The sequence below is a fragment of the Pseudochaenichthys georgianus genome, chromosome 5 (assembly GCF_902827115.2).
Source record: "Pseudochaenichthys georgianus chromosome 5, fPseGeo1.2, whole genome shotgun sequence".
Taxonomy (NCBI): Eukaryota; Metazoa; Chordata; class Actinopteri; order Perciformes; family Channichthyidae; genus Pseudochaenichthys; species Pseudochaenichthys georgianus.
In genome coordinates this window covers 34,013,254-34,027,137 of record NC_047507.1, presented here as the reverse complement: position 1 = coordinate 34,027,137, position 13,884 = coordinate 34,013,254, and the positions used below count along the sequence as shown (strand labels likewise).

Below are 13,884 nucleotides of genomic sequence, written 5' to 3'. Positions count from 1 at the left end.
ACAGTCTCCCCAATTCCAGAAATCACTGTATAACATAATTGTTTGGTTCCATCTAGTACATTTTAAGGGAGAAAAACAACTTGTAAAAGACCAAGAAGTGTAACATCAATGTTACATTTAAAACGCACTCAAGTCCATTTTCACTTTTCCACTTCAGTTTGCCTTTATTTTGAAATGTATAACCGGAAGCTCCGTGTTGTATTCATGATGAGCAACAAGTGCTGAGGCAGCAGACTCAAAAGTTCTGCATCAGGACCGGACGGTGGTCGGAATCTCAGAAAAACTGATTTATGGACTTTTTTTTAATAACACAAGTTATATAAGTTGTTGCAGCACATGTCTGTGAAAGAGACGGATCACACGGAACTGTTGTTGTTACTTAAACGGTAACGAAAATGAGTCCGGTTTTGTTTCTTCTGCTGCTCTGTCTGCGGACCGCGGAGCTCCGTCACAGATCAACCCGGGAGGTTCAGCCGGGGTCTGCGATGGAGACGGAGGATGCTGGACCTCCGGCACCGGGGACAAATGATGTTCTCTCCCCGGATAGGACTTCTCTTGGTCGAAATGAAAGTTTTAAAGTTCCCGGCCTGAAGCGGGTCCCCCGTGGAGCGAAGGATGGTAATTTCAGGAAAAGAGAGCCGCACTCACCGAGCAGTATCGGGCGACCGTACGACGACCCGAGCGGTTACTTCACCACCACCCCACGGGCAGCCTCCTCAGCCCGGCCCGGTACTAACTCATCGTCAGTCCGCGGGTCGGGGCTCCTCAACCCGCTGTTCCCGGTCACCGATGGCTCCTACGCGGCGTACGCGGTAATGCTGCTGGCCCTTGTGCTGTTCGCCACGGGCATCGTTGGTAACCTCGCGCTCATGTGCACAGTGTGGCACAACCTGTACCTGAAGAGCGCGTGGAATTGCATCCTCGCGGGGCTGGCTTTCTGGGATTTCCTCGTGCTGTTCTTCTGCCTCCCCGTGGTCATCTTCCACGAGCTCACCTTGAAGAGGTTGCTAGGAGACCTGTCCTGTCGGCTCGTGCCCTATTTGGAGGTGAGAAGGGGCAGATGAATGTGTGAAACGTTTTTAATTTACTAAAGTTGTGTTTACTTAAACATTACTCTGCCGAAACTTAAGTTAGACTGTTGAAGTTGTGAGAAAACAGAAACGGGCTTAACTTTTCAGAATTTGTGCCAAAAGACTAAAATTGCCAATATATCCCAAAGCTTTGAACAAGAGTCTAAAACCCAATTACATAGTTTTCTCTAATTTTTAAAGGGAGAATAGCAGCAAATCCTCACAATAATGTAATCATATGTAGGCTAACCATGAGTTGCTTCTGAAAGTATTTAAGTTCTCTCTCTCTCTCTCTCTCTCTCTCTCTCTCTCTCTCTCTCTCTCTCTCTCTCTCTCTCTCTCTATATGTGTATATATATATATGTATAAACGTGGATGATGAGATGTCAAAGAGATGTCAAACAACTTAAACAGTTCAAACAAACTACTCAATGTGATGATAATTAAGTCTGCCTTCACACTGTCAGTGCTGTTTTTATACCCCCATGTTAGACTCATTGTAAATGTTATCCAGTTTAATAAAGAGACACCAGGGCCGTGATGAATGGCCTGTCTGTGTCTTGTTGCTGCTCAGTTTCAGACTCGGAGCAGTAACAAACGTGCTGTTATGGGCTGTGTGGCCTCTGAAGCCGTCTGTTATGAAGCAGCAGTAGAGGCCGGTGGGGCCATGCATCGAGAGACTCTTCTTCCCCAACTCACAATGAAACACAGAGCCATAGTTATCAAGGACCTAGGTTGAATTTGGGGACATGGAAGACTAGTTATGCTTTCCAGAGGGGGGAGTTAACTTGCCACATTTTAAAACGAAAACATTTCTTTGTTATTTTAAGACCAACCTGATCTCACCAGAATGCGTGACTCCACCACGACTTCTTAACACCACAATGCGTGGTGGAGTCACGAACTTTGTTACATTTACGTGTCGGCACCACGCAAACAACCCCAATGTAAAGTGAATGAGGCTCCTTTGTCATGTTACACGCACGCATTTCTACAACGTCCCGCAGTGAGCTTTTATTCTATAAATCGTTTTTTTAAATCTACTTTATAGCTTTTTTATTTTATTTGTATTCATAATAATTTTAATTTTTCGTCAGAATGTAAAGATTACATTAGTTACGAATTTGTGTTCTCAAAAAACAGTGCATTGTGTGTAATGCAACTCTGATTTTTATTAAATTAGTTAGTTTTTAAGGAAGGCCAGAGCTTCAGCTGTGTCAAATAGATTGTTCCCTTTAGTTAACGCGTCCATTCCCATTGGATAACGGAGAATTGTACACCCGGAAGTAAGTATTCTCCTTACTGTCGATTGATTTGACAGTGATATCTGCACTACTCATCGACTAAAAAACACCAGATTATCCGTGTTAATTACACAACATTGATTGGTTTGAATTGTGTGCAATGCTTTTGTATTTTCCCCCTTCGATTCGGAGAAACAAATGTTTTTTCGGATTTTTTGGATGGCCGAAGACACTACACTACCCAGAATCCTCAGCTATCGTTTGGGACTACACCATGTGCTTAGCTTGACAAACCTGTGATCAGTCCTCAACCTCTGTGATTGGATGTTGGAGTGGCAGTGTGCGAAGTTTACACAGAGCGTCAAAAAGGACTTTGAAATGGAATGAAACCCATCGACAGCACACTATTCAAAACAGGAATCGAACGTGTCCTACCCCCCCCCCCCCCCCCTTAGGTCACAGGTTCCTCCAACAGTGCTACGCAATAACACAGATAGGCCTACACAGAAGAAATAGTGCAATAAGAGTCTACAAGTGATTGGAATATGATATATTAGATAAATAATTTCTAAGTAGCAGCCAGATGAATGTTATGGATGTTGTTTCTAAGTTCAGGTGTTTAATAATCGTGGGTCTATAGCCTGTGGGATGAAGCTGTCTCTGTGTCTGGTGGTTTTAGTCCGAATGCTGTGGTACCGCCTGCCAGACGGCAGCAGACAGAACCGTTTGTGGCTGGGGTGATGGGGGTCTTTTATAATCCTGAGGGCTTTCTTTAAGGTTAACCTGGTATTTTTACTCCATTACATTTATTTTAGTTACTTTACAGATTTGGATTAATGATGTGAAATATAAACAACCCTTAAATCAGACTTTAGTTACACCTGAGTGAAATTCAGTGAAGGTGATTGTCAAGTGCCAACAATCAGGCGAGATATTTGATAGTTGGTGCTTGAGAAGACTAAATATTTATCTGCAAGATCCGTTTAAAGCATATTCATTACTCGTTATTCTCTAATAGTTCATTAAAGACTGTATATAATTGCTATTTTGCACATCCCTTTCAAGATTTTCTAAGGTTTATTGACATATCATATACACAACAGTGTAGTTATGCAATGAATGAAAAACTTGGGTCACAGGTTCCTCAACAGTGCATTACAAGACATCTATCAATATGTGTGTATACTTCCACCATTACACTGTCGTATTCTGCACATTTCTTATACTATCTACATACATAAGATAATTAATGTGTATAATATCAGTTAAAATAAGTGCTTCAACATAGTTAACATTGCAGGAAAGTTGATTGTCAAGTTCCAAAACAAACCATGCAATTTAGACTTTGTCAGGCTTAATATTTATCTGTAGATACCCCCAAAGCTTTTTTCCTATTTAAAAGAAGACCTTAACCTGAAGTATTCTTTAATGTTTAAATAAAGCCTTATTAGTTAGCACATCCTCCTATCAGGCACTAAACTGTTTTATTCTAGATATCATTTGAGTATCTTCTTGATATTTTCTATTCTATATTTATATCATTGACCTTCTACTTTCCCACTATTTTGTATGTACTCTTAATATTTAAATGTTTTCATAAAATATAACACATTCAAAAGTGCTTTACAAAAATGAAAGACATTAAGAAAAAGGCATTTTAAACAGTCGTTAAAAAGCAACACAATCTTCCTGCATTGCAATTACTCTAAACGTGCAATAACGTGCTTTAACCAGTAGGTGGTTTGGGTTAAAAAGCTGTCAAGTTTACAGTGTTAACAAAATAAAATATACTGCTGTTTCTGGTTTAGTTTACGACGAATATTATTTTGTTATTGTTTTGATATTTGTAACACAAAAGTGATGGAAAAAATCCATAGCAACACAAAAAAGATGGTCTTAACATGACCCAGTGGTCTAGTAGTTAATAAAAAACAATAATATCAAAACAAAATATGACTACTAACTTTATTGTGAAATTAAAACAGAACGGTAAAAGAATAGTTTCCGGTCTATTCTGAGCCCGATCTCTAAATAAAGAACTACGACAGATGTGTAATATTTAATGCCGCCAAACCATTTATTACAATGCATTCATGTGATGACTTTCAACGAGTAAAGCAAGCACTGCTGAATAAAGTATGATTTTCTCTTTGAAACCTTTTTTATATGGAATGCAGTTGGAGGTCAACCAATCAAAGAGGTTGAGGACTGATCACGGGTTTGTCAAGCTAAGCACATGGTGTAGTCCCAAACGATAGCTGAGGATTCTGGGTAGTGTAGTGTCTTCTGCCATCCAAAAACTCCGAAAAAATCTTTGTTTCTCCGAATTGAAGGGGGGAAATACAAAAGCATTGCACACAATTCAAACCAATCAATGTTGTGTAATTAACAAGGACAATTTGGTGTTTTTTAGTCGATGAGTAGTGCAGATATCACTGTAAAATCAATCGACAGTAAGGAGAATACTTACTTCCGGGTGTAAAATTCTCCGTTATCCAATGGGAATGGACGCTCGTAATACAATACATGGGACATGATCATTATCTTTTAAATAACGTTAACTAATTTAATAAAAGTCACAGTTGCATTACACACAATGCACTGTAATTTTTACATTCTGACGAAAAATAAAAATTATTATGAATACAAATAAAATAAAAGAAGCCTCCCGTGAGTTACTACAAGCTATAAAGTAGATTTAAAAAAACGTTTTATAGAATAAAAGCTCACTGCGGGACGTTGTAGAAATGCGTGTGTGCACCACGACAAAGGAGCCTCATTCACTTTACATTGGGGTTGTTTGCGTGGTGCCGACACGTAAATGTAACAAAGTTCGTGACTCCACCACGCATTGTGGTGTTAAGAAGTCGTGGTGGAGTCACGCATTCTGGTGAGATCAGGTTGTTTAAGACCCAGTGTTTCTGCACCATGGGTTGCATATATTATTCTCCTAGGCACTGATGAAAGATTAAAACAACATGAAAACTAGTGCTGCAATTAAGTTAATTGATAAATCACACAATATATTTTTAACGAGTCGATTAGATGTCTGTAGATTCTCAGAAAATGAAAAAACAAATCCATAAAAATGTCCTAAAGCACAAGACAGCACATCTTCTAATTGCTTGGTTTGTCTAAGAAATGTACAAACCAAGAGATAAGACATAAATATATATTTTACTTACCTGCTCTGTCTCAAAGCGGCTCTACATGTTGATACTGTTTATATTGTACACATCTTACTGTCCACATGTACACGTATGTATATATTTCTATACTTTTTTTAAATGATAATGTTTTTAAAGCTAAATAATGATGTGAACGTTCATGCAGTATCTCCGTTTTTTGGGTGAGTTTCCTTCACAGAGTATTAACTGAGACCCCTCCCAGCCTCTTGGCTATATGTTGGGTTTTCAGCAGCTTCCTCTGTCTCCTGTTTCCTCGTGTGGAGTCCTTGTTCTTGGCTCTTAACCACTTCCAAACGCCTACACAGCTCTAAATCACTGAAGTGGAGTTTCACTCATTTGTAATAACAGCTTGTACGAAGCAGTCTTTAACAAGGTCAGGGTGCTGGCCTCCTCCTTTCTTTGTTGCTTCACCTATTTTCATGCAAATTAATGACTGAATTTCTTTCTAATTAATTAACGTTGAGCAGTTTGTGGTCTCCTTATTGAGCAGAGTTGAAAGCGGGCCAGGCTGCCAGCTGCCCCTGTGCTGTGTTAGTTCAACTGTTTTCATGCTGATTAGGGCTCTGCTTCTGTCTTAATTATCTTCCGTTGTGTCTCAACTGTTTGAGGCCATTAAGCACTCTCTGTAATGATAGTCTGTGTTTTTGAACGTTAATGGGCACGAGGCACCAATAACTGTCTCCAGTCTGTCGGCTAATAGCTGCGACAACATAATGGCTCTTTATTCCCTCTGTGGCTCCTTTTATGTCCCTGTTTCTGTATTCTAAAGCAGTTTCTTAGAAGAACCTTGTTATTACTGTAGTTGTGGCTAATTTCCCTGGCTGGCACAATAAGGCCGAGGAAAGCCGTAAATCTGTTTGTGAAGCAACAAAACCCCTTCCTGTGGTCTATTGAAACCATCTGTCTGCATGAAGGCGTGGTTTGTCTGAGTCGTGCTAACAGGTCGCGTCTGACTGAACTGAGAGCAGCCGCATGAATGAATACAGTGTTAAGCTGCTTAAAAGAAGCTCTGCAATGTTCAAAGAGAACGTTTTTTTAATATATTGTTTAAATAACTTTAGATTATTATTATTATTATTATTATTATTATTAGATGGTTTAAATAATGTTGTACTGTTTAAATCCAGAGCAGGCTATCACCTCTGACTGGTGTCTGGCGTCTTCTCTGTACTGTAGCAAAGACACAGAGGCTCCTTGTAAGAACCCTTTACTAACGGCTTATAACATCAAAAAGGTGTTTCTGATTTATGAACAACTAGGACAGGGTCTGTTGCTCTGTTCTAGGAGGTGTGTGTGTGTATGTCTTTTTTCAATATACAACTATGTTGTTCCCCAATGTGTGCCATCTATCATTTATTATTATCCCTTACTGTGGAGCTTACTGTCTGAGAAGGATATAAGTGTTGCAAAGATGAATATCCCCATTGATATCTGGACATCAGAAAGACGACACATCTTCTGTCACAGACTGTTAACCCAGCGTGTTTCACATGGCTGTTAGACCTAAGACACGCACACCAAAGGTACAGCTCATTTCAAATGAATGCACCAGCACTCACAATTATTAGCTTATTGGGTTTTTTAGGTGCAGCAGCATGAGAAAGATAAAGAGCTTTTTGAACATTAAAGCATGTAGAGGCACAACATGTATATGCACCTGAAAATGAGCAGAATAGGGCCTCTTTAATTAAATGTAATGTAAGTATTAACTTTCATCTGACTGCCACTCCGTCTTGTCTCCGTCAGGTGAGCTCTCTGGGTGTGGCCACATTCAGCCTCTGTGCTCTGAGTATTGATCGTTTCCATGCAGCCACCGGCCCCGGGCCCCTACAGGCGCCGAGGGTGGAGCCCTGCCAGTCCATCCTGTCCAAGCTGTCCGTCATCTGGGTGGGCTCCATGGTGCTGGCGGCCCCTGAGCTGCTGCTGTGGCAGCTGGTGCAGGAGACCGTCAGCCTGCCGATGCTCCCCAGTGACCGGCAGGGAGGAGGCTCTCTGATGGCCGCCTTAAGGGCCCGATCAGAAGCCTTTAAGGTGGATATCTGCGTCCGAGAGCCGTCGGTGGAGCTCCCAGAGAACGTCTACTCTCTGGTGCTGACCTACCATGAGGCCCGCATGTGGTGGGTCTTCGGGTGCTACATCTGTATGCCACTGCTCTTCACTCTGGCCTGCGACTTAGTGACGAGGCAGGTGGTCGCCCAACGTCTCCCGCAGAAACCCACCGTTGAAAAGGTGATGGAAAGATGTTCGTCCTCCTCCTCCTCGTCGAAGAAGAAGCAGCACACGAGAGAGCAGAGGCTGCGCACAACTGTGATGTCTCTCACCATCTTGTACGTCATATGCAACCTGCCGGAGAGCATCTGTAACATCACCCTGGCGTACGTCTCCGCCCACGTGTCCGCAGCTCTCCCGGCTCTGGCCCTGCCGGCTCTGGGTTTGCTGGGACATTTCCTGCTGTTCGTGCGTTGCTCGGCGACCCCGGTGCTGCTGCTGTGCCTGTGCCGCTCGCTGGGCCAGGCCTTCATGGACTGCTGCTGCTGCTGCTGCGAGGAGTGCCTCCCCGACGGCAACTCTTCCTCATCTGCCTCGACTGCAGCCACCTCCAACCCCTCCTCGCCCACATCGCCAACTCCGTCCTCCCTGTCCCCTTCCTGCAAAGATGAGACCATGAAGAGCTTGTTGCCGATAGAACCATCAGTTTGCTACGACCGGGTGAAAGACTCTTCAACAGTTATCGGGACACCCTGCTGAGTTTTAGAACAACTGCAAATAGGTTTATCATTTAGGAGTATTTGTTTTGTCCATCATATAGTGAAGCAGGGAAGACATATTTGTGTAGGGTGACCCGGAAGTCAGCATCACCCTGGTTCCCTCAATTAAAGACGATGGGATTTCCCCAATGGATTGTTGCAAAAAAATGGGCATATTAACTGACGTCTTTGATGCTGAGAAGAAATCGTTAAAGTATGTAAGCTTGTGTCAACCACAGATCTTCTTCAACCCATCGAGACGAGGGAACCGGAACTTCTAAATGCTTACACAATTCCGGGCTTTAGGACTTATTCCTGAATCACTCTTTCTCTATCATTTATAAGAATGGTGTCCTCTCCAAGTTGATATCGGAGATCTGGCAGAAACAAGAAGAAGTCTGATGTGTCTCGAGCAGTAAACCGATCGGACAGGTTGGAGAGAAGAGTACACACACTCCTCTGCACCGGTCTGTTTTCTAAGAAGGGAAATCTTTATACTGTAGCATTCAATAAGATTTAGGGGAATAGTATACTTCCTACTGTCCCCTTTTGAACAAGACGATGCCCTCATATACAAAACCAGCTCCACAAAGAACTGGGTTTCCCAGTTAGATGTGAATAAACGTCACTGGACAGAGCCCTGATATCGGCTCTCTCCAATGCAAGCCCAGATTTGATCACCAAGCATCACCATAACAACGCTTGTGTCTAGCTTGAGTCTATGAAAACCTGATTTGGCACCAAAATATTTATTTTCCAAGGTAAAGTTTTAACATAAGGTGGGTCTGTAAAATGTGATGGATGTTACCATTGTTGACTTTGTTTTTCTTTCCCAATTAAGTTTCTTCAACCAACAAATGAGTTTCTAACCTGTTCTGACTGATTTTCTGTCAGCGGTAAACCTGCAAGTACAATAAAATATTATTAAAACTGATAGAAATGATGGACAAAACTACTGAAATAAAAGTTGTTATAGACTGGAATTAAGTCTGTGTGAACCGGTAGTTTAGAGCCTGTAGGAGCAGAAACGTGACTACGCTTAGATGATTACAAACAATATAGAATGTCTGATTTTTTGTGTGCATTTTTTGTGGGGGGATTTTAGTGTTGTCCACCTGTGATGGATTTAATCCTGTTGTTTTAGGAGTCATACATATTTTACAGGTGTTTTTTATTATTATAAAGTTATTAATATGGATCTAATGCTCTTTCGAATATTTGTATTCTCTGCTCTAAGTACTGCATCAGATAGAAACACTGGACATTAGAGGGATTGTTTAGGGTTAAACTGAAATAGAAATACTACTGAGACTTATTATCGGCAAATTGACTGCTGTGAACTTATTGACGTATTTGTGTTTGTTTTTTGTACATGATTTTGCTGTTGCTGTTTGTGTAGACAGCAGGTTAAACATGCGGATGAAAAGAGGTCATATTAGATATAAATCAGAGTTTTGAAGCTACGAGACTTGGGTATAGTCCATTTTTAGGGTGTCAGTAGATTCCTTTTGTTTTTAGAATTTACATTTGATTGCCCTGAACAGTGCAGATGTTGAGAAATGCTCTATCTGTGTTCACAAAGCCTTTTATACAAGAAATTACTGAAATAAAAATGAACTTAATGGATTTACAATTCCATTCAGCAGAAAACCTCTTCTTAATTCTTATATTACATCTTTGAATATAAAATCTGTTTATTACCCACATTTGAAACGAATCCCATCCAAAAACCAAAACAAGTCCTCAACTGGTTCTTATGTGTTCCTCTGTGCTAGAGAAGAAGACCTTAACAAGTGCTCTATGTCCTCCTGTTTGAGTAACGTTTGCTCAAAACTGAAGTGACCAGCTGAAACTACTTTAGTTTTAATTGCATTTTAAAGATGAACATATTCAGTAGAAAAAATGATGAGCTCGGCAGAAAATGGGTCAGAATTGACTAATAAGTTGTTGGTTTTTTTTCTGTATGTAGGATTTCTTTAAAAGAAAAGTATAAAATAACTCAAACGAAATCCTGGAAATCTGTGTGGTTTTCATAAAAAGCAGGATTTTCCTCAAAGGAAACCTTGGAAACTAAACTTTTGTGTAAAAAAGAAAAAACTGAAATGACTTTCTGCAGAGATGTCTTTATATGTTGTTGTAAAAGACCTAATTGTATTTTACTTATAAAGTATTGGATTTTCAAAACTGCAGACATCCTGGTCCAGTTAAAGAGTAAAGTCAAATGTTAAACCGCCAAAGAAATTCAGAGAGAAAAGTCACACAGAAAAGACAAAAAGAGGAGACACGATAGAGAAACAAAACAATGGGGAGAGGAGAAATGTTGGGTTAATATCCGACAAAGGAAAAACTGAGAGAAGGGGGGAAAGAAAAGTTTCCTGTTAGCGGGGGTGCCTTTGTTCCTTAGCCATCACGTTTTTCAGCAACAATCTGAACACTTGTGGATTAATTTTATTTGGAAAAAGACGGCGAATGTTTACTGTGATCTCCATCGGAAGGAATGCTACGCAGCAGTGCTCTGGACACCCACTGCAGGAGAAAGCTGTGCACGGCAGACTGTGACGCTCCTTTTTGTCATTATTCAATTATTGAAGGTCACAGCTTCACAATAACAGTTGGCCTTTGAGTTTCTGCAGACATAATTAACAAAGTCGCTCTGTGAGCAGTTGCTGTGGAGAGTAGACAGGAATTCCTCGTTCAACCAAGTGCTTTCAGCTGTTTCTAGACGTTTGAATGTTTACTTAAAAGATTGTCATTATTTTCTTCTAGCAAACCATTTTCTACAACATTTAAAACCACTTGGAGTAACCAGAAAGACAAATTGTTAATTTAAGAATGAAAAACCTCAGAAGAAATTAAAATACATTTCAAACCAGCTATTCTTCCCAGAATACCAAGAATCCTAAAAGACACATTTTTCAATGTATCAATCCTTTCTTGGAAGATGGCTTTTAGCTTTCAAGATACTATCCTGTGGCAAGATATGGATCTTAAATGGACTTTAAATCAATACAAATCTAAAAAGGGAAACCAGTACTTATATTGTTGCAATTCAGCATCAATGTAGGAACAAGAAACAAATAGATATTAACAACAAAAAAAGTATTTAACCTTTAAAAAACATAAGGCCACCTATGCAGCTTGGCATGGCTCGTTCACAAAATGAGTCCATAGTTAATTTAACTTGGTCTAATTCTGGGTTTTGGCCCACAGCTGACCCGAGTGCTGCTCTCTGCCAGACTGCACCCCCCAAACCTGAGCCAAACCTGGCAGCTGTGTTGGGCCAGAGCCGGATCGCATTTGGTCCTCTGGGACCAGAAAGAAATGCAAATGTCCCGACGCTCAAATGGCCTCAGTTGTTAGAAAATCTTTGACAGATATTAGTACTTTAGGTGCATACCACTTGTTTTAAGAGCGTTTTTCTTTTTGGTTAAAGTGTGCCGTTTTTTTTCTTAGATTAATCCCACACTGTATTTTCCAACATGTTTTTATAAAAGCAACCCACTATCACTACAATAGACACACATAGAATACATTGATATTCATGATCTCGCCATAACAATTGGGAAGACAAAAGAAAATGTTTTTTCATCTATTCCTTTTGTATGTATTTCTCTTGAAAAAAGGCTTACAAGAGTAGGAGTTCTCATTGTGTGTAGATTTGTGTTTGGCATTGACTGTACAATGATGTGAAGGTTATGCTTTGGACACAATAAAGAAGTTCAATCTCTGCTCCTCGTTTCCATGATGAAGAAAAACAGCAACTCTGAGTTAAAAGCATCAGGTGTTGGGGGTGGATGTTTACAGTTTTTTTCAATTGCTAAAAGGGCTTATTTTCTCAAAACACTTAACACAATTCCCAAAGCCACACACCCAAAGTGCAAAACTCCTCATATATCCTGCAGAATGAAGCACTGCACTCAAGACTACATAAACACTAAAACCAAAGTTGCACCAAATGGCATTCATAGTAGGCCTATAAGGCACTTCCAACCAACTACACACTGTGGTGCTTTATCTAAAGCACACTCATCTTTTATGGCGTTCTGTATGTAAAGAATTCTGCATTTAAAGATTGTTCACAAATATACTGTTGTTATACTTCTATGTTTCTCCAAAATAAATTAGTGCAACATTCATGCACAACACAAACACATAGTCACAGTTGTGTAAACAAACAATATATTTTTTGGGAGTTTTTGAAATCTGAGCTTAGGTTTTTCTCTTTGAGTTTCAGTTTAAATAATTATGATTTGTGTGTCATTTTAGAGTGTTACTGAAAAAAACTGTAAAATCACCAACCGGAAATGCTCTAAAAAGGTCCAAAGATATTCTTTTACTAAATAAATTAAGAAGAAGCAGTATGGGGAGATTTTAAAGTTTATTTCAGTGGCTTTATTTTTTTCCGAGCGGTTTAAGAAGAAGTTTTAGACCATGTCTGCTTGAATACTATAAAAGCATAAAGCATTCATTTTCCAAGGGACACCTGCAGGCCCTTCACAGATGTGGCGGGCCCCTAGTTACACTCTGCTGTTGTAAGTTTGAGCTTCGATTTCTTTTGAGCTGAAAAATGTGTCCTCCCACGTCGCTGTGCATGGGCACAGAGAAGGAGGAGGGGAAGCTTCAATAAGGCCAGCTTTGTTCAGGCGTCCCCCTCTCCGGCTCAGAGAGAGAGACACTTGAACAAAGCTGCATATCAATCGCCGTCCACCAAGGGAGTTGCTAAGCTACACAACACCCACCGCCTCCCACCAGCTGCCCCCGTTACTGAGGAGAGAGAAAGAAGAAAGCGGGAGGAGATGCAGGGGAGGAAAACTGCTGCCGTCCTCCCAGATAAGCCAAAACTCCTCTTTTCTTAGTTGCCTTGACAGCCAGCGGAGACGCATGTGGCATGGTGACCTCAAGTTAGCATGATGGCCTAAAACCAACAAGGTCTTGGGTTTTAACCCCACTGCTGTGTACATGATGGCCGTGTACATGATGGCCCCTCAGGTGCTCCCTCCCCAAAAAACAAACAAGTTTTATGGCTATAAATAATGAATATTAACTGATAATTATAAAACCAACACAGAGTCAGACACTGTCTGGAATCAATGTCTTATATAGGGCAGTGGGCACTATGTTGTCTACAATTTTAATTAACTGTCCTTGGAGTTGCCTTTTACCAAACTTCATGTTACTGTTATTTGTTGACATCAAACTTGGAGTTGGCTTTTCCCACAGTTCACTTTTTTCTATCTTTATCTGAAAATCTACAGATACATTTTTACTAGACAGACAATAATCCTTATTAATCTGCAGTTTTTCAAGTGTTTTGAAACCATTGGTATCCATAATTCTTTGTATGTAATGTAAATGTAATTCTAAAATAATGCTTAATCCCAAATTGGGATAATTAAGAGATAGCGAAGGGCTACTTTGGAGATACAAGCAAGAAATGCACAGGGATATAAAAAGAATTAAAAAAAAAATATCAAAAAAAGCATTCGAAAATAAATTCCCACCTTAGCCATCATTTGTTTTTATGTATTTTGCTTTCAGCTAATTTAGCGGCATATATATGAATGTATAAAGTAACTGTACTTTACAAAAAGATTAAATGAACATCTTTTTAGCACTGACTAACCTATGCATGTGT

At 40.2% G+C, this 13,884-nt stretch overlaps 1 protein-coding gene across 1 annotated transcript; it reads left to right on the top strand.

Annotated features, from left to right (window-relative positions):
• Positions 1-66: 66 nt before the first annotated feature.
• Positions 67-11,977, top strand: gpr37l1a (G protein-coupled receptor 37 like 1a). Its single transcript, XM_034082279.2, has 2 exons — positions 67-1,046; positions 7,249-11,977. The coding sequence occupies exons 1-2, from the start codon at positions 396-398 to the stop codon at positions 8,248-8,250; spliced, it is 1,653 nt and encodes a 550-aa protein (XP_033938170.1). The 5' UTR covers positions 67-395; the 3' UTR covers positions 8,251-11,977.
• Positions 11,978-13,884: the final 1,907 nt, after the last annotated feature.